The following is an 18,706-nucleotide window of genomic DNA, read 5'->3' as shown; positions in this document are numbered from 1 at the left end:
ACTCTCAATTATTTTAGCATGTTTAAGTCTTTCTGGATATTGATAAAGTCAATGGAGTTATCACATCTAGATCTCTTAGAAATGCTGAGGGATAGCGTTCATATTCTATGCCATTTAATGCAATCAAGCTAGTGAATTTTTACAACAGTAATTATATATGTGTACACATATTCAAACCTACAGTGTAATTGAAAATACAGGCTTGATTATTGCTTTCAGTTTAAGTCAATGGAACTGCAGAATGCGTATAAAGGAAATCTAGTCAAGTCAAATCTAGCTCATCATCAAGTGCTCTGTTGTGCTGCAGGTGCCAATCCAGACTGGCCATTGCGGGAGCCAGATAACTTTTTTCCCCTTTCCTTTTCTTCCTTCAAAAATATTTTAACCACTGGGATAAACTGTAGTTAGTAACAAATCAAACATACTGATAAATGTATACACTGTAAGTAACTTTTTTTTTTAAAACAAGATTAAATTCTTGAGAACTTGGAACACAAAATTCTACCACATGTACTTGCAAAAGTAGAATATACTACAGAGAAATGTTGGTTGACAGCAACTCAAGCACTCAAAGTTTGCACTGGACTAGTTAAAATGGTCTATAAGTATATACATTAAAAAACTCCATTCTTTTATGGGCATGACCTTGAAAAGTAAAAAAGATCAGAGCAGGATTTATTTTACAGATTTCCAAGACAAGGAATTTGCTACCAAGCGTGAACTAATTCTGTTAACTTAAGAAATCGATTTCACTTAAATATGTTTCAGTACAAGGAATCAATTGGGTGTAAAAGCACGTGATTGCAATGTTAACATGTTTGGGGTCATGAGTGGCATATTCGAGGACTATTAAATGTTGGTCTGAGAATCCGTAGACATTTCTGATTATGTCTATCTCAGAACAGGAGAGGCTTTTGGCAGAAATATTTTTGTAGGACCAAGTCTTCCATAATGATCTTAGCTTGAGAATATTCTGCCTATGTAAATATGCAAGTAATATAAGATAATGCAAACCAAGAATGAATCTAGTTTATATGCTTTTTTCAGTAAATTTCAAAGCACTGGAGAAGATGGAGGGAAGGATAACACGTTTCAGACAGCTTGTACAATTGTGTTTTCATGCAGTAAAGGCTTACAGTGAAGTACATATGCCTGTCCTTCAGAGGCTGTTACAGCATTGTTCATTATCGTGACAGATTCACTTTCAGCTCCAAACTGTTATTCCTTCAAAACAGGTGTGGAGTGGGAGGAATCAATGAGAAATGGTCAGCTGGTGACTTACAGTCAGGGTACTGCTCCTGAGCAGCCACCTGTGGCTCCTGTGCTGGAGCTGCCCTGAGGGACTGGCTGTGCTAATGGAAAGGCAGCTGTGGGAGGGCACAGGCTCCAGTGGAAACAGGTCACTATGATACACAGCAACATACACATGCCAAATTAAGTAGTAGGAGTCCCCTGTCTATGACCTAGTCTCCAAACTATGCCATACACATCTTCTGGCTCTTGGCAGCAATCTGTTGCCATGTCCTGTGGAAGGTTGCTATGCTTCAGACTGTTTATACACTCATTCTCAACCACACTTCATATTTTCAAAGTTTTTTATTTAAACCTGCATTAAAACAGTGTTTATTCCTCAGCAAGGATTATTTCTGTGTCAGGTAAGTGAATTCAGTAAAAGTTGCCAGGTTAGCTGAAATAAAGTTCCTTAAAAAGAGAAACAAGAACTCTATTGTTGAAGATTTGGTAAATAGAAGAAACCTAGAAGATGAGGAAGCTGCAGTGTATGGGATTGATACAGTGGGTATAATATCATGTTGATAAAAATAAATTATAATAAAAAATAATAAATAAAAAGTGGAGTAGGTATTCAGGATCCCTGTGCACTGTTGTCTACGTTAGCATTAAATCTGCTACTGGTGGTGCAGTCTGTTCTTATGTGTAGTAGGACAGCTTGGTAGGCAGGGTGATATCTGGATATATATTTTTTAATCCCTCCTACCACTTTACCTGTATTTTAAAGATGATTGCTTGATCTGTTTACTCATGGAGGTGGTAGAAGACCAGTTTAAAACAGGGTACCTTACAATGAGTTTAGTATTGCAACTGTTTACTGTTACATACTAATACTATTGAGAACATCAAGGTACTTAATGGTCATTAAATCTACAATTCACTGAGCATTTACTCAAGCCCTCTGAGTAAATCCCTGGCATGTCTTCTGCCTGTTTGTACCAAGCAGAAGAGCCACACTGTTGTGAGGGCTGCTAGAGCTCCACATGGGCTTGGGATGCACCTCACTTGCTGAGGCCATCACTGGCGCAAGTGTGCTGTGTTGGGAAGGCAGGGCCCAGAGGTCCCCTGAGTCAGGGAGACCCCAGGGGAGACAGAGCCCCATTGACAGTAGGCAGCACTCCAGGGTGTGAACACTCCATTGCCCACAAGGACAGAGGCAGCCTGAGGAGTGCTGGGCCACAGTGGGTGGTCAGGACATGGGTGGGAGGATGCCACTGGGAGGGGCAGGTGCTGATCTCTGGTAAGAGAGACAGGACCTGAGGGAACGGCATAGAACTGCATCAGGAGAATCAGGTGGGAGTTAGGGAAAGGTTTGTCATCAGAGTGTGGTGGGCATGGAACAGGCCACCCAGGGCACTGGTCATGGCCCCAAGCTGCTGGAGTTCAAGGAGCATTTGGACAATGCTCTCACACACAGGGCTTGAATTCTGGGTGGTGCTGAGTGGAGTCAGGGGTCAGACTTGATTCTTGTGGGTCTCTTCAAACTCAGGACAGTCTATGGTTCTGCAATTCTGTGATTCCCTGGTGCAGATGTTCCATGAGAAATACATAAGGCTGGCCTAGAGCACCCCTCCAAGAGCTGTGTGAATCACTTTGCTTGAAGCAGGAACTGAGCTGTGGTTGGGTTTGTCTACAACATTTGTTCATATCTGGGCACTGATGAAACTGATACAGCATACGGAAAGGGCCCTCTGGTGAAATATACTGGGACTTTCTAGAGCTCCTCAAACATTTCAGGCTGGGGAGGGTACAGAGATAGCTTGTAATTTTTACTGGATTTTGAATAGCAAATCCACTAGAACAGTTATTTCTGTACGTGTTACTGTAATGTTATTGCATATTTATGATGCCCAGTTACTGTTAAGAAAAAAATATTTTTTTAAATTAATGAAATATGCTACACAAAACTGCAAAAATGATAAAAATCTGCTGCAGTGTCCATCTATTATTTCAATATTATTTTCCAACATAATTCCTAAAATGGTTAGTCATGATACAACTTCTTAGCTTAGTCTGCATAAAAGGCTGCTATTAGCACTAAGCAGCTGGAACAGCAAATGTAGTTATCATGCCTCTGAAGCAGCAGCTAAAATGAAAAAGTTGGGATGTTTATCTGGTAATGGGATCTTAAAGTGTTTAAAATCTTTCAGTCCTCAGATTTTACCACATAATGTACGTGGATTTCTTTTTACAGTGTGCTGCCTCTTTTCTATAGAGTAAGCATTTGAAAATTGCAGTAATTCTTTCTCATTATCTTTACAAGAAAGAAAATGACCAAAAAAGGGAGTAAAGTCTAGTGTAGGAAGGAGGATGGCTAATCTAAACACCAGCCAAAATGTGCAATTGGGGAAAAAAAGAAAAACACATCTAAATGTCATCCCTTCTCCAACCAGATCCCTTTGATATCTATGTTTTGGTTTTGTTTTTCAAGCTCTGCCTTCGCTACAGATTTCCCTACTTGGAAATATTACTGTTTGAGATCGCTGTTCAGCAACAGAAGATAAAGCTGTGCCAAGCAGCAAACAGGCCCACGGTGTAAAAGTTTACAATCACTAAGGAACATGCATGCTACAGACAGAGGCTGCATTACCACAGAAGTATTAAGTTCATCTGCCACTTCAGTGGTGTTCATTGCCATTTCTCTTTCTATATTTAGTAGATACTTTTTCAAGTAAGACAACTGTGGCTAAAAAAGATTCAACTTTGAAAGCTGAATTGTGGATGACCAAACTTCTTGGTTAGAGTCTTTATTATAATTTCAGGCAGCAGTTCTTTTCTCTGTAAGTAAGGAACTAACTTTCTAAGTTTCATAGCATAGGGAAAACACAAACATCACTCCATTGCTATTTTTTGTTAGATTTGAGGAAGGCCTATGCACACACTCACAGATGCTGCAGCTCTGAGTATAATGCCACAGCCGACAGAACTGTCAAGGTCACAAAGGCACAGTATCAATTACCAGAATCAAACTGGTCACAGTGTCCAGAAGGTAGTTTATTCCCAGATGAACGAAAATCTAACAGCTTCTGGGACAGCTAAAAACAATTCAATTATTAGGTTTTGGTATCTTTATGCCAAAGCTTTTTGATGGGACCTGTAAGGCATGCCGAAATGGAATAGGGACTTAATACAGCAAAACCAGGAAATGGTCCAGTTTATGTTTGTGGCTTAGTGAAGATGGCTGGCTTACAGGAAAGGCTTTTAGGTTTGACAATTGTGTTGAGATCTGCAGGGAAGGAGTGCTGGTCATGCGGTACAAGGATTAGGCATTTTGGCAAAGGACACTGGTTTATCATTAATTCCTTAGGAGGCTTAGGTTCATGCTTAAAACTAAATTTAGGCTGATAGTAATGGCCCAAAACTGAAAGTACTTCTTCAATTCCTGCAATATCCAACTCCAGTAGCAGATGTCAGCTGTCTATTGCCCCTTCAGCCTTTGACTCTTTGATAAAAAAACAGTTTAGAGATGAGAAATCCATAGATCATGCAAATCTGGAATAATTTTGAGCTTGTAGTCAAACCTTATGGTACTTACAGTTCACCAGTCTTAGATTTAATAAGGACCCATACCATCCTACCTCACCCTGTCTACACTTTACGGTTTGCTAGTATTCATCAGTAAGAACTGTTTTTCTATCCCTGCTATCCCCAGCCCACAGAACTCCAGAGTCCCAGCCAACCTCCACTTCTAGCTCTTATCTCAATCTTGCAGGATCCAGAAATAAATCATTTCTCAGCCTTTATAGTTTTATCTCTCAACATTAGCCCTATATGTATATTTGAGTATTATAATCGCAGTCAGAAAACCTATAGCCACCTGGGAAGCAATCTGGTTTGTTGAAAATCCAAGTCCTTGAGTTTTCACTTACTACTTTGCCAAAACTCTCCCTCATTTAGGTATAGTCTGGAGACCTACAACTAATAAACAGACATCTACTTCTCTCAGCCCCAACACTTATCTTGAGTGCATTTTTGAGAGAAGTGCAGGAACTCAAGCACGTGACTCCCTGTCATCTTCAACCTTAATCCAGCACCCAGTGTTGGTGGACATAAAATGGATTACGATGGAATCTGGTGAGGAAATGGACTGAACTATTTTTACAGCTAGTATTTTGCACAAGACTAACCAAGATATTTTTTATTGCTTCACCTGTAAGTCTAAGATGAGAGTTTGGAACATAAAGGCACAAAGAAGTTAAGCTTTTGTTAATGTACATTTGTGTTCTAGTCTTTTTAAATTAAGGTTTAGACAACAGCCAGGAGTTAAACTGATGCACTGCTGGATCCTGCAGCTTCTTAGCTTGAATGGTGCCTGGAATGAACAGCTGCATATCACAGTATTATTACAATGGGAGAAGACCTCCAAATCACTCAGCCAGCCATCAGTCCACTACCACCATACCATTAACCCATGGTCCTTCACACCCACCCTTTTCTTGAACATCTCCAGGGATGGTGACTCCACCACCTCTCTGGGGTTCTATGTCGACACAAGATGCTTTTAGGGCTACTGTTATGCTTGATCTCTGGGGTAAAAATCTGAGTTTATCACTACACTCTGTATTATCCATAATACTAAAATGAAGGCATATGCTATGAGGGTAGATACTTGAAAGACAATTATGAGATAGGTTAACTTGACTGTAAGGTTGAGCAAAAGCAAGGATTAAAAAGCATTGCTTTGTTCTCCAAAAGCAACAGGGCTAGGAGGAGGGCTGGTGCTAACAGAAATACAGGGAGGACTGCCAGAATCCCCTACACTTTGGTTATGTCTGGAACAGTGGCAGCATATCGCTTACAAAAGTTGAATCAGGATCAGTGAAAATGAGCTCAAGCATTCTTAAAAATAAAATTGGCAGTACATACTCTTCAGTGTGTCATCACCACCAGACACAGGAAACAAGCAGCCACCTTTTGAAGCAGGATTTCTTTTGACTCACTGAAAGGCCTTCATCCTGTTCCCAGAACTTGACCTAAATAAAGTTACTACTTCTCTGTTTCTGTCTTTAAATGCTTCTGAAATGGCTGTATTCAGACAAGGACTGTCCTATAAATGGTTGGATCGCATCCTTTCCCTCAGTCTTTGCAAGCCCTGATTACTGCTACGTGTAGGGGATGTCAAATTACAGCCAGAAGGGCAAGGCAGAATGCAGGCAATTGGGAGCTGCAGAATTTTTATGGAGCTGTCTACCACCTGCTGCCCCCACCAATCCCTCACATTTCTGGTCTCACCATGGCTGGCAGCTGCCTGCCTATAGGGAAGGTAGAACTATCCTGAGCACTAAGCGTGTTATTCGGGACCAAACCTTGAGACTGTAACGCTGCAGGTATAGTGATTTAATGAGGTGTTTGCTGCCCTAAATTAAGCCTCTCCGGAGTAATCACAGCAGCTTCATTTAACAAAGCAGTAACGCTTGCTGAAATCAATACGCGTAGCGTGCAACCTTTCACAACCTCGGATCATTATTTAACAGTCACAGATCCACCGAATATCCCGAGTTGGAAGGGAACCAAAGGGATCAACCATTCCAACCCCTAACTCCACACATCACCACCCAAAACCCTACGGGACCGGTGTCCAAAATCCCCTTCACCTCCTGCCGCCCCCCGGCACCACCCAACCGAGGCGCAGCCCGCCCCGCTCCCCCCGCCGGAAGTGAGGATGCGGGGCGGCCCCTGGCGGCAGCGCGGCGTCGTTCCCTGCACCCGCTGAGCTCGGCCCGGTCCGGCCCGACTCGCCATGCTGTTCCGCTTCGGCGTGGTGCTACCGGGCCGCATGGCGGAGGGCGGCGGCGCGCTGCTGGTGGCCGGCTCTCGGCCGGAGCTGGGCGAGTGGGACCCGCAGCGCGCCGTGCCCATGCAGCCGGCCCGGCCGGGCGCGGCGCTGGCGGCCCAGGAGCCGGCTCTGTGGCTGGGGGAGGTGCTGCTGCCGGACGAGGACGCCGCCAGCCCCTTCTGGTACAAGTTCCTGCGGCGGGACGGCGGCCGCCTGCTCTGGGAAGGTAAGGGCGGGGCCCGGCGCTCCGTCCCGCCCCGCCGGAGCGAGCGGCGCGGGTGGGGGTGGGCTGCGCTTGCAGGTGGAGCAAGCGATGTTCTTGGCTACAAGTGTAAAAAGCTCTAAATTTGCCTCTCGTCTCTAAGGAGAGGGTGAGACTCGGTGAACAGAGGAGGGCTGATTGAAGAATACGTTTTTAACCTGTAAAACAGTTTTGTAATCCGTGTAGAGAAGTAGCAAGTTATAGGGCAGTTACTCCTCATCCTTTTCAGGGGTGCTTGTCACACATTTAAGCAGCCGTTCTCATGTTGTCCAGAGTGGTGTTGGAAGTCCTCGGAGACACTCAGGGTCAGGCTGGACTGGGCTCTGAGCAACCTACCGAGCTGTAGGTGTCCCTGTTCGTTGCAGGGGAGTTGGACCAGGTGGCCTTTAAGAGTCTCTTCCAGCTCAAATGATACTATGATTCTGCAAGAGACTAGAGCCTGGATATCATCATAACTATTGAGTTTGTTCTGTGAATGTAAAATTCACATCTTCAAGCACTATTTATGTCATGTACTAGTAACAGATTTATTTAGTAGTTTCCATAAGCAGTATATAGTGGCTTAAAATGCATTTTAATCGTGTCTTTCTTTTGCAGACATGCAGGAAAAGTGAATTTAAGACATAAAAATATTTGCATCTGTCCCAGGAAGAAGAATTGAGTCTATTGTCTATTAATTATTATTATTTTGGAAGGTGACAAATTCCACACAATATGTCAGTGATACTGATATATGAACAGGCCTTCACCACACAGAATATAGAAACAATACATATTTTAAAAAATATAACAGACTGTGGAGAATCTTGTACTTGCAAGGTGATGGTACTGTCAGGTTCAGAGCTATTGTTACCTCAGTGTGGTTGTCCATAGCTGGGAGTGCATGTAGTAAATGGGGCTGATTGGTAGATTCTGTTTGCAGCACTGCTATTAATATAATCTTAAAATTAAGCTGTGTGGAGACTGCAAGATAATGCTCATGCCATATGTTTTAATTGTTTTATTGAGCTACAGTTGGAAAAACAGGTTTGGATCTCATCTGGTTTTTACTGAAAAAATCACAGTTTGGAAGGGTTTTTTTTGTTGTTGGTTTTTTTGTTATTTTTTTTAGTAGAACGTCTGAAATTTTGAGGACATAGTTATGAGATATAGAGGAATGAGCAAAACTACACTTGCTCTAAGTTGTTCTAATCTATTTGTTGAGACTTGCATATGTAACCAAGGAAAGTCCTGTCCAGCTATGGATGGAAATTGTTCTTTTTTGTTGGTTTGTTTTTAAGTAATATATTTATGAGAATCTCACTGTGTGTTAAGTATTGTGGGTTTTTTTGTTTGTTTTGTTGTTGGTGGGGTTTTTTTGTTGTTGTTGTTGTTGGTTTTTTTTTTTTTTTTTTTGTAGTACTGCAGCATCATATGTTTTAAATGTAAATTTAGGTTATCTTCACTGCATTCAAGTGTGGTGGGAAAACTGAAACAGCAAATGAGGGTATTCGTGGACTAGCAGGGTCAAACTGTGGGCCAGTGTTCTCTGGCTTTTGGATTTTGTCAGATGGTCTGATAGGAAGCTGCCTAGTCAGGCTTGGCCAGTGGGAGGGTTGCTGGCTTGTCTCCTGCATCTTGAGGAAGCTGCTTTCCCTCTATAGGAGGATGAGGTGGGAGAGGAGGATGTGGTGTCCCCAGAGGGTCAGATGCTTACAGTGTCCCAGGGTGATTTGACACTGACTCTGGTCTTCAGCTGGGGCCTGTGCCTTAAGACCATCAGGCTCTTCTGGCTCAAGTCCTGATTCCTGCATGTGCTGTGGTCCTAATAATGTTCCTTTGGGAATGATACTTCGCTTACCTGCAGTGAGTTCAGCTGAAAGCTTTGTGCTGCAGTGTTTATAGAAAACCAGGTGATGATGTTGAGCTTCAGAATCACAGAATCTGGAAGAGATTTAGCCATTAGGAAATAATACAGTAATACTGGTTAAGGCTTTGGAGCACAGTAAACCTGGATTATAGCAATTTGTGTACCAGAACAGGGCATTATTCCTTACAAAAAAACCAAACCAAAACAAAAAAAACACCCTAATTTTTGGGAGAAAGGAGAAAAGAATATATTTTGTTTGCATTCACCTGTAATTGTGGCTCTCTGTGACTCCTTGGGGGCCCAAAATGATATAATATGGTTCAGTTTAGGAGCAGCAGTTTAAGACTCATTGTGTTGACTTTGGTATGATCCCATCCAGTGGATTGTGGCTCAGTAGCCTGTCTTTATTTTGACTTTGGCTACTCGTTTTCTAGATAAAGTGGAAAAAAAACCCGATTTATTGGGTAAGTTATTTTAGTCTAAGAATTAAGCAACCAAGGTACACAAGGAAAGGCTCTAAGGAAATTCACTTTGATACATGTTTCTGTTAGAGAATATCTTGTTAAACTTTTCTCTCTGTTTGGACACATTGTACCTCACCAATTCTTCTTCACTCTATCTTTCTGCTACTGATTTCTTAGATGCTTAGATGTCTTCTTAGATTGTTGGGTCTGCCTGCTCAGCCTAGGAACTGTGTTAGCTGTCCTGGGGCAAGGCCCACAATGCAGAACAGAAGTTTGTGTCTGTTGAGACTTCCCTGGAAATGGCAGAACTCTTCACAGCAGCTGTTCTTACAGCTTAGTCCAGCTGCTAACAAAGATAGGAAAGTTATTTTTAAGTACTGATTCATTTTTTAGAGTGACAACATGAACCTGTCTTCTTGGTTAACATTTTTTCAGTCCTTTTAACGGATCTGTTTTATGCAGTGTTACTCCCACTGGGTGTCGCCATTTCACCTGTGTATAGCCAGTGACTGCTTCTCTTGCAACTGCTCACAGATCTCATCACTGTTTAGTTTAGCATCATCTGTTCCACCTTTGAAAATGATGTAGGGTTTTATTTCCTTCCTTCCACTCTAGTCTTGTTCTTAAAAAGATAATGTCTAGGAAGGAACAAAAAGTGCAGAGGGATATTGATAGCTGAGTAATTGTGAAGTGTGCATTTCATTCACATGAATCTGTTGCTTCCTGCACTATGCTATTGTATGGAGAGAAACTTTTGTTTATGAAGAACAATAGCTCCTGCTCTTAAGCTCTTCAGCTCTCTCAACACACATAATGACTTGATTAGTAACAAGTTTTTTCTTCCTTTCTGTCTGTACATCAGCATTAAGCAACTTAAGCTGAGCTGTCTACTGGAGATGTATAAAGCAACGGAGAGTTGCCCAAGAAACAGCAAAATTAGAAGAGTGAAAATAAGTATGTGCAGTGGCATTTTCCAAATCCATACACATGAATTGGACAGGTATGTGTCATTTCCTACCCACAGCAATAATCACAGGACAGCTCTGACTGCTGTGAAAGGCTATCAAACATTTGTGATTAAAATGATAAAATTAAAATAAATGTATTATTTATGCAAATGTTGCACTTACCATTATTGCTGTCCCTCACTTCGCTCCTTGCTCTCACTTCTAAGGGGTGGCAGCATTCAGTATGGGTCAAGTGTTTATTTTCAACGTTGAAAAGCACTGAGCAGTAGAAAGAAAGGTAACTGGGATAATCTTTTGCTTAAGATTTTGCCATGGTTACAGTTTTGATGTGGCTTGTTTCCTAGCTGTAATTTAGTGGCTTTTTTAGATTTATTAAGTAGCAAACAGTAATATACAATACAATACCATATAGAGTTTCAAAGCAGTTTGTTCTACCATTGCATTTATTTAATTCTTATTTTCACCATCTGAGAAGAACATTCATTTCATGATCTGATTTCCTTTGAGTTGCTTTTCTGTGTCTTAATCTATATCATCAGATTGGACATATGGCTAAACGTCCTTAGTATAGCAGCAGCTCCCACTGTGAAACACCTGTGCTTAAGCAGACTTAGAGAAATAAAACAGATGATTTTGAAAGTTGCCTTAGAAAATTTTTATTTTCTCATCTCTGCTGAAAAAAAAAGTTAACTCTTGTTGATAAACAGCATTAAGTGTTGAAGAGGAGTTTCTTGTAGACCTCCTATTTATAATTTTGGCATAATTAAAATCTATTAAAAGAATGTTTTTAGGAGTAGGCTAATAGACTAAAAAATGTTGAATTAATTCTGGATTTTAGTAAGATTTAAAGTTATTTTGTTGGTTATGTATATCAGTCCACAAGATGAGAAATTGAACCAGCATGCTTTTAGTCTCACAGAAAACAAACCTTGTCATGGAATGGTCTTCTGTTTCTTGGATACTTTTAGGGGATTAGCACGTGCAAGGAAACATTTCTGAAAACCTAACCAGGCATGAACAAGGAGCCAGTGAGCTAGTGTGGCAAATTAACAATTTTCTGTTGAGCATTATTACATATTTAAGCAGTGCAAGCTTAGTGACAGCAGAAAAGGCAATGAAAAGTAGAGCGGGTATACTTGTATTAAGCATGCAAGTAAGGATTATTATATGACATACAGAATTCAAATGTGTTATTTGACAGTATTTGTCTGAGATGTAAAAATAAAGGCCAGCCATGCAGGGGCTTTACTTAGATTCTTGAAAGGGACTTCTGTCTAAGCGTCTGTGGCAGACTCAGGCTGCTGAAATACCTGACCTAGATAAATTCCAGCTTCCCATATATCTGTTTTTTAGCAATCAATAGCAATTTGGACCTGGTGGGATCGAGACAGATGGTATTTCCAGACATGAAAGGTTGGATTCATTCTAACAGGCAGAAGGGGGATTTCTGTGGCAGAATCTGATGTAAGGGATAAGGAAATTTGGATATTGCAAGTGTAGTAGTGGAAGTCCAGTTACAATATGCCTGATATATTGCACAGCAGCACATTGAAATATTGTAAGAATCAGGTCCAAAAGATGTCTTGAGGATTTTCTCCACTTTCATATAGATATGAAAGGTGAAAAAGGTTGCAAGTACTTAGGCTTTAAAATCCTTCCTTTAGTTCCCATTGCTTTGTTGTTAAAAATAAGAAAAAATCTTCAGTTCATTGATACCTCTCCATTTCCCTACTCCGAGAATGTTTATAGTGCTTATGATGTTATTAAACTCTTCCAGTGAAATTTCTAAGCATGAACTCAAGGTATTCATTTACCTTGTTAAAGGAGCTAGTTTAGTATTTCAAATGTTAATTATTTGTATCATTTAAGCATATTTGAAAATGTGAGTCCAGTGTGCATAAGCCTGCTGGTTCATGCAGAAGTTATGACCAAGATTTGAAAGTAAATGATCTGAAAATTGCCTGACTGCTTTATTTTTGAATTTGTTCGCTGCCATTGAAGTTAATGTGCATATTCAAAGTCATCTGAGTAGCCCTGTGGTGTTTCAAACCTAGTGCTGAACTGAGACATACGCAGACCTGTTTGGACTTCGGAATTTTGGAAAAGGAAGTTGTGTGGTTTAGTTTCTACCTAAGGCAAGAATGAGATACATGACATGTCTATAGCCACTCAGTGCTGTGTAGTTTCCACATACCAACATCCTTCACTTCATAAAAAATAAAAATTAAAACTTCTACCAGGTAGCAACACAACAAGCTGGTAGTTGGCAGAGCTGTGGCTAGACACTATATGAAATGGCTTTGCTCTAAAGAGCTCTGTAGTGACAGAGTTAAGAATCTTATGTTTTCTTCATTCATTCATGTGGGTTTTTTTTCAGGACACTTAATGGCGATGGGAAATTTTGTTCTCTTAGATTTTGCTCACTGTCTTTTAAGATCAAGCTGATAATTTTACCAGTGTTACTCTTCCAAATCATTATATATTCTGTGTGCAATTTTATGAAGATGAATATACTCTTGGCAGAGTGTTGGATTATAATTCTTTCATATCTTCAGCATAGCTGTAATGAGATAGAAACTGAAAGTTTTTCCCTGTATTCTGTTACTGTACGTTGTTAGTTCAAATCTCAGAAAATCCTCTTTTGGTTCCTACTGATCTTCTTGTTCTTGATCTTTGGATATCTTTTTTCTTATATCTTCTTCTGTTTTTCCTTTGTTTTATTTTTGTTTATTCTTGTTTCAGTCTTTTGTCAGTGCCATTTTTTCAGCTACGTGGGGGACTTTGTAAAAATTAAAATGATAAGAATAAACTCTTGTTTGTTTGTACAGCCAGCTTCCTTCGTATAGCACTTTGATCATCCTTCATGTGCAATAAAGCAGAAGCCATATGTGCAGTTGGGTAGATCTGAGAAGAGTACTCTGTGAATCTCAAACTCTAAGAATGGCTGCTGATTACTTTGTTCTTGAGTAATTCCCTAGATCAGTGAATTTCACTGAGCAACTGCCAGTAGTAGAAAGAGCAACAAGTAGGTCACAAAACCAATGGGACTTTATAATTCAACTACTAGAAACTTGTTTTCCATTTCTCTTTCTGATAAGCACTTTTGCCATGAAGAGTCACAGCTGGAATTCAAACAAAATCATTCTAGACCTTACTGAAAGAAAGGAGTGCTACCCTAACATTTAACCTAGGTCTTGTACCTTCTGAGATTCTCTTGTTCTTTAATTAGGAATGCCCACGTGATTGAATAAGAGGTTCTGTAGTGTTAGGTGGCTAACTCACCCTTTGTCATAGATTTTTTCAAATTATTTATATATTTGCCCCCCTTCAAAAAAGTAATTGAATCAGTAGTTTGCCACTTGAAAAAAAGTCATAATGTAGAAATGTTTGGGCTGTAAAAGCATGTCTTTCTTATTGTGTATTGTCCTCTCTCAAAGTGTATAAGTACTTGCCTTCTTTTCCCTGAAGATGAATAGTCTAAAGCGGATTTTATTTTGTTTCTATTGTCTCTATGAAAAAGGAAGTTGAAATGTTATTTAAAATCCTCCCAAGTCATTGAGGATACGTGATTTTACAGACTTTACAAATTAAAATTTCACCCAAATAATTGTTCATTTCACAAAAAAAAGTACCTGGAAACCTGCCTGGTGATCTGGTGCTGGGTTCTGTGGGCAACCTGTGAGAAAGTGGCGTTTAGTTCTGAGGCTCACGTTCTTGTTCAGCAAATGCTGCTGAGGGGGCATACAGCTGCTCTGCTTGGGTGGTGTATTTAAGTGAGAGCTGTGATGGTTTCTCACTCTTGAAAAGACTGCTGGAGTCATGGGGAGTTTATTAAAAGTATCTTGAAGTCTTCATACAAGTTTTGGTTAAGCTTGGAGAGAACAACCGACGTAAGGGAATAGTTGCATTTCCATGAACAGTTTATGCACCAAAGGGTTCCTTTGATGAGAATTGACCTTGTATCCTACATAAGGATATTGCATTATGTGCAGCACCAGTATGCTTCAAAGTGTTTTCCTCCTAACAGAATGAAGTCTGGAGTAGGACAAGTGGAGGGGTTAAGTAGAATAGGAAGTTGATGGCGACATGAGCAGCTTCAGTCAGTGAGCTCATGTCTAGACTGTGTGAGAGTAGTCTCATGGCACTTCTTTCTGCCTTGGCCACTTTTCTTTCTTGTTTTTAAGCAAAAGGTAAGAAGTTAAAAAGAGCAGCAACACATTCTCAGTGCACTAAGAAGATTCAAATTCTGCTAAACTTGATACCATTGCCCTCATCATGATTTGTTTTCTCCCAAAACAACAAGCTCCTAACCAACCATGCTGTTCAAACAAACAGCTCTGGGCCAGAGTGAGGAAGTGACGGTCTTTTAGTGCTGTTACTTGTAGACTGGGAAAGTTTCATGATCCAATGAATCAAAACCAGGAAATAATTTGTATGGCCTGTAGTGGCAAGAGAAGGGAGAGTAAGAGAGTAAGTGTTTATGCTGTACCAAAATGTTATCCAGCCTCTGGTAGATACTTTTTTCTTTGCACAAACTCTTTCTGAGAGGTCTTTTGAGTCTGAGATTGATAAGAGTTGAGTAACTTTCTCACAAATGAGGTGCAAGGAGCTTGCTCCATCAAGGGATAAGCTGAGAGCAAGGCATGCTTTGCCTGAGTGTACCATGAGGTTGAGGCACCTTGCTTCAGGCAGAGGAGACTCACGAGGAATGGTTTGTAAAAACAGGGCTGGAGAAGGAAGAACTGAAGGTTGCGTGGTTAATGTTTTCTACTCATCCCTCAAGCTGTGTCTGTTTTCACAGCTGTACGTGTTCTACAGATGTATAATAGAATGTGTAACAAAAATGTAAGTGGTCCTAATTGTTTTCTATTTAAAGAACTGTTTATGATCAGCTAACTTGAATAAAAGCTGGTTTAATTGGCTGACTTTTATTTTTGTATTAAATGACTCTATGAGAGAAAAGTTAAGATAATTAAATCTTTATCCCTTTTATGGGAACTCTAAATTATCATTCTACTTTTCTCCTTCAAACCTATAGCGTGGCTATACATAAAAACTGTTCCTTCCCTTGTTGTCTATCAGCAAACAGAAAAAATTAGTTTTCCTATGACAAACCCTGGTAGCAGATGCATAATGTAAACTGATAAAATAGTGTTCAGTCAAAACAAAACAAAAAACTTCTTTCTTAACTACATCTTTTGGAGCAGGTGGTGGCAGAAAGTACTTGTGTGAATTGGCATCTTTTGGATACTTCCTGGGCAGTGAGATCTTGGTCACTTGTGCCAAGGATCGCTTTCTTTGGTAACTCTTGGTAGAGTAATTGAGCATTTAGTGTTCTAAACAATTCACTGTGATCCTTTTTTCCTTCCCCATAGTAATATTCTTTTAAATGTGGTTGTCCTCTTCCCTTCCTGTCTGAAATCATCTTGCTGTATCTGTTTTCGTATTCATATATATTCTGTTTCACAGCCATCGTATTTCAGTAAGAGAGGTGTTAATTCATAGATCAGCGTGTTATGTTAAGAGACGAGATATGTAACTCTCATGAAAAGTGCTATGAATGCAAGTTGTTATTGCTTACTCGAGTATTAAAATTAAAATGGAAACAGGAAGATTCTTGTTTGAATATGGGCCACAGCATGGAGGTGAAGTTGAGTGATGCAGAAAAATCAGTAGTGATAAATAACAGTCAGAGGATGGAGCTTTTAAGAATGAGAGTTGACAAAATCTGTTTAGGGAACAAATGAAGCAAATGTCCGTAGTGGCAATTTTCTCCTGGCTTCACTGTGTGGTTGTAGGCTAGATAAGGAAATGAACGATGGTGAAGGTGAAAAGATTACAAGGCATGGAGACTACTGCCTTTTAAGAGAGCAGATGATCGAGAAGGGAGGAAGAGAACCGAGAACTGAAGCTGAAGGAGGGGGAGGTTGGACTGTAGAACTGGCAAATGGTAGTCCCTGAACCTCAAGCAGAAGCAACTGGAAATGGACAGCTGTAAGGTATGTAGTGATGCAGTTGTGATCGCAATGTGAAGAGAAAGCAAGGGAGTCTTCTCCTCTCTCTGTTAGTAGGCCCCAGAAATTAAGAGAGAGAGAATGTGGTTTGACTGCAGAAAATCATGCAAGTTCCTCCTCTGCCATCAGGATCAAGTGTGAACAATGAAAGGGGATATCCAGTGGGACTGGCTGCCTGTGCCCATCCCACCACGCTACCAGGAACAGAGCACTGGGTTAGCCCTGGCACTTGGCACCTCCCTGGGGATGAAACAAGGCTAGGCCAGGTTATATAGCTGCAAGCTGGGAGGGACCAGGATCAGGCACTGCCTTGTGCTTACTGAGCCAGGCCATGGTGATGGATGTGCATTGCTACAGACAGGTGTCAGAGGATAAAACAGGGAAGGAAAGATGTACTATTTACAGCTGTGAAGATTTTACTGGATGGGTGAAGTCATTTCATCAATAGGTTTTGTTGTGCTGTAGTATTTACTGATGTATACGATGTATACTGCTGTCTTCCAGTACTGTTTAGATGTAGTATGTGTAAACCATTAGAGATGTAAGGTAAAAATAAAATGATAGGACTCCAGTTTCAGGAGCTAAGTCCTGATCATTCACAAGAGATGTGCTATACCTTTGCAAATGGTACGTAAGAGTTCAACAGTATAGAAAGAGAAAATGGCCTCCTGCCTAGTATTTTCTTTTTTTTAGTTGGTAAGTAGTGGTGTTTTACAGTATGATAAAAAATGTGGTGTCACATATGGAAATAAGAAGGGGTTTTTTTTCAGCTTTATTGCCAAATGTTTGTTTTATGCTCTAATCATTGCATTAATGCATCTCCTAGAATGCTCTTTAGGAAATTTCTTATGAATGATACTTGGAAACATTTACATGATATTGAAGGCATTGCTGCAGGCATAATTTTACTCCAAAATGTTCTAACATTAAATGTAGCAGGTTTACATTAAAAGCAAGCCTTAGACTAGATCATTTTTAATTAGTGCAATAATTCCTACGTAGGAATCAGTATTACAGTAAGTCTGTAAAAATGGAGAGGGAAGAATATACATGTTCTGGATTTTTGGAGTCTAGACAAACTTTCCATTACTGACATGAGCCTATTCATTTCAGTTGCTTACTGTGGCAAGATATTAAAAATTGGCTGCCTGTAATAAAGCTCAGACTTGATGTAAGGTAAGTCAGAGGGGTAATGGACAGTAGATAGTGGATAACTGTAATAAAATTTTCTTACTTTACACAAGATCATTTAAGGTAATAGTGCTCACTTGTTGTTACAGGTTTATCAGACTCTCTGTGGATCACCTTGGGGAACTTTTCCTGTATACGATGAGACTCCCAAAGAGTACAAAGCAATCGTTCATTGGTTGGCAAACATAAAAGACAAGTGGGATGTAGGCTTCTAGGCTAGACATTAGTATGCTTGTAATCCCCTGGAGGATAGTTGCAGAGTTTTAGCTGGCCAGGTAGAGCCTGGGGAAGAGCCTGTCTTCAGTGCTTCTAAGTTCCTGTCTTCCACGTGCTTGCTTTTTCTTCCTGTGAGATTTTATACCATTCTGTGTCAATGTTTTTCCTTTTGAATCCTTGTCTGGTAACAATTCCAGCATTGACAGCCCTACCTTCTTTTGTACTTGCCCCTTTGTTATCTTGCATGGCTGTGCTGTGTATTTTCTCCAAGGTCTGTCTAGTAGCTTAACAATTTCCTTAGAAGTCTGAAATAGGGTCATGAAGCTGTGCTGTATCAGAGTTGGACCTTGAATCACAGAAATTTGAAAGCTGGAGAATGAAATCACACAGCAGTAATGTTACATACCGAGGTCAAATATTATCAGACATCAGATGAGAAACTTAAATGAAATTAATTATTCCTGAAATTCTAAGTGCCACAGTACACTATTTGGGAAACTGATAGAGCTCTAGTGTTGTCTTTAATTCATTCACAATGATTGATTGTAACATTGAACATTTGTTTTGAGGCTGTACCTGTGTTTCAGCTATTTCAGGTGTTAATTGTGTTCTAGAAATGCGGTCTAAACAGGTAGCAAACACCACTTATTGCCTTGAATACTCAATTTACATCCCC

At 40.2% G+C, this 18,706-nt stretch overlaps 2 protein-coding genes across 5 annotated transcripts in view; both read left to right on the top strand.

The window, feature by feature from the left end:
* The window catches only part of FBXO30 (F-box protein 30), a 352,871-nt gene that overhangs the window by 23,563 nt on the left and 310,602 nt on the right, over positions 1 to 18,706 (top strand). The window lies entirely within an intron of this gene.
* EPM2A (EPM2A glucan phosphatase, laforin) overlaps positions 6,970 to 18,706 on the top strand; it is a 37,238-nt gene continuing 25,501 nt past the window's right edge. The window contains exons 1-2 of one of the 2 annotated variants that reach the window (XM_065736608.1): positions 7,241 to 7,292; positions 10,504 to 10,641. In XM_065736608.1, coding sequence (XP_065592680.1) covers positions 10,629 to 10,641 — 13 coding nt within the window. In that variant the 5' untranslated portion in view covers positions 7,241 to 7,292; positions 10,504 to 10,628. Of the gene's footprint in view, positions 7,293 to 10,503; positions 10,642 to 18,706 lie in introns of both variants that reach the window. The other variant, XM_065736599.1, reaches the window with a different exon arrangement.

Source organism: Cyrtonyx montezumae, unplaced genomic scaffold (genome assembly GCF_038088225.1).
Source record: "Cyrtonyx montezumae isolate F1298 unplaced genomic scaffold, pur_monq_1.0 scaffold_0, whole genome shotgun sequence".
Classification (NCBI taxonomy): Eukaryota; Metazoa; Chordata; class Aves; order Galliformes; family Odontophoridae; genus Cyrtonyx; species Cyrtonyx montezumae.
The sequence above is the reverse complement of the archived record's forward strand: the minus strand, read 5'-3'. Positions and strand labels throughout refer to the sequence as shown.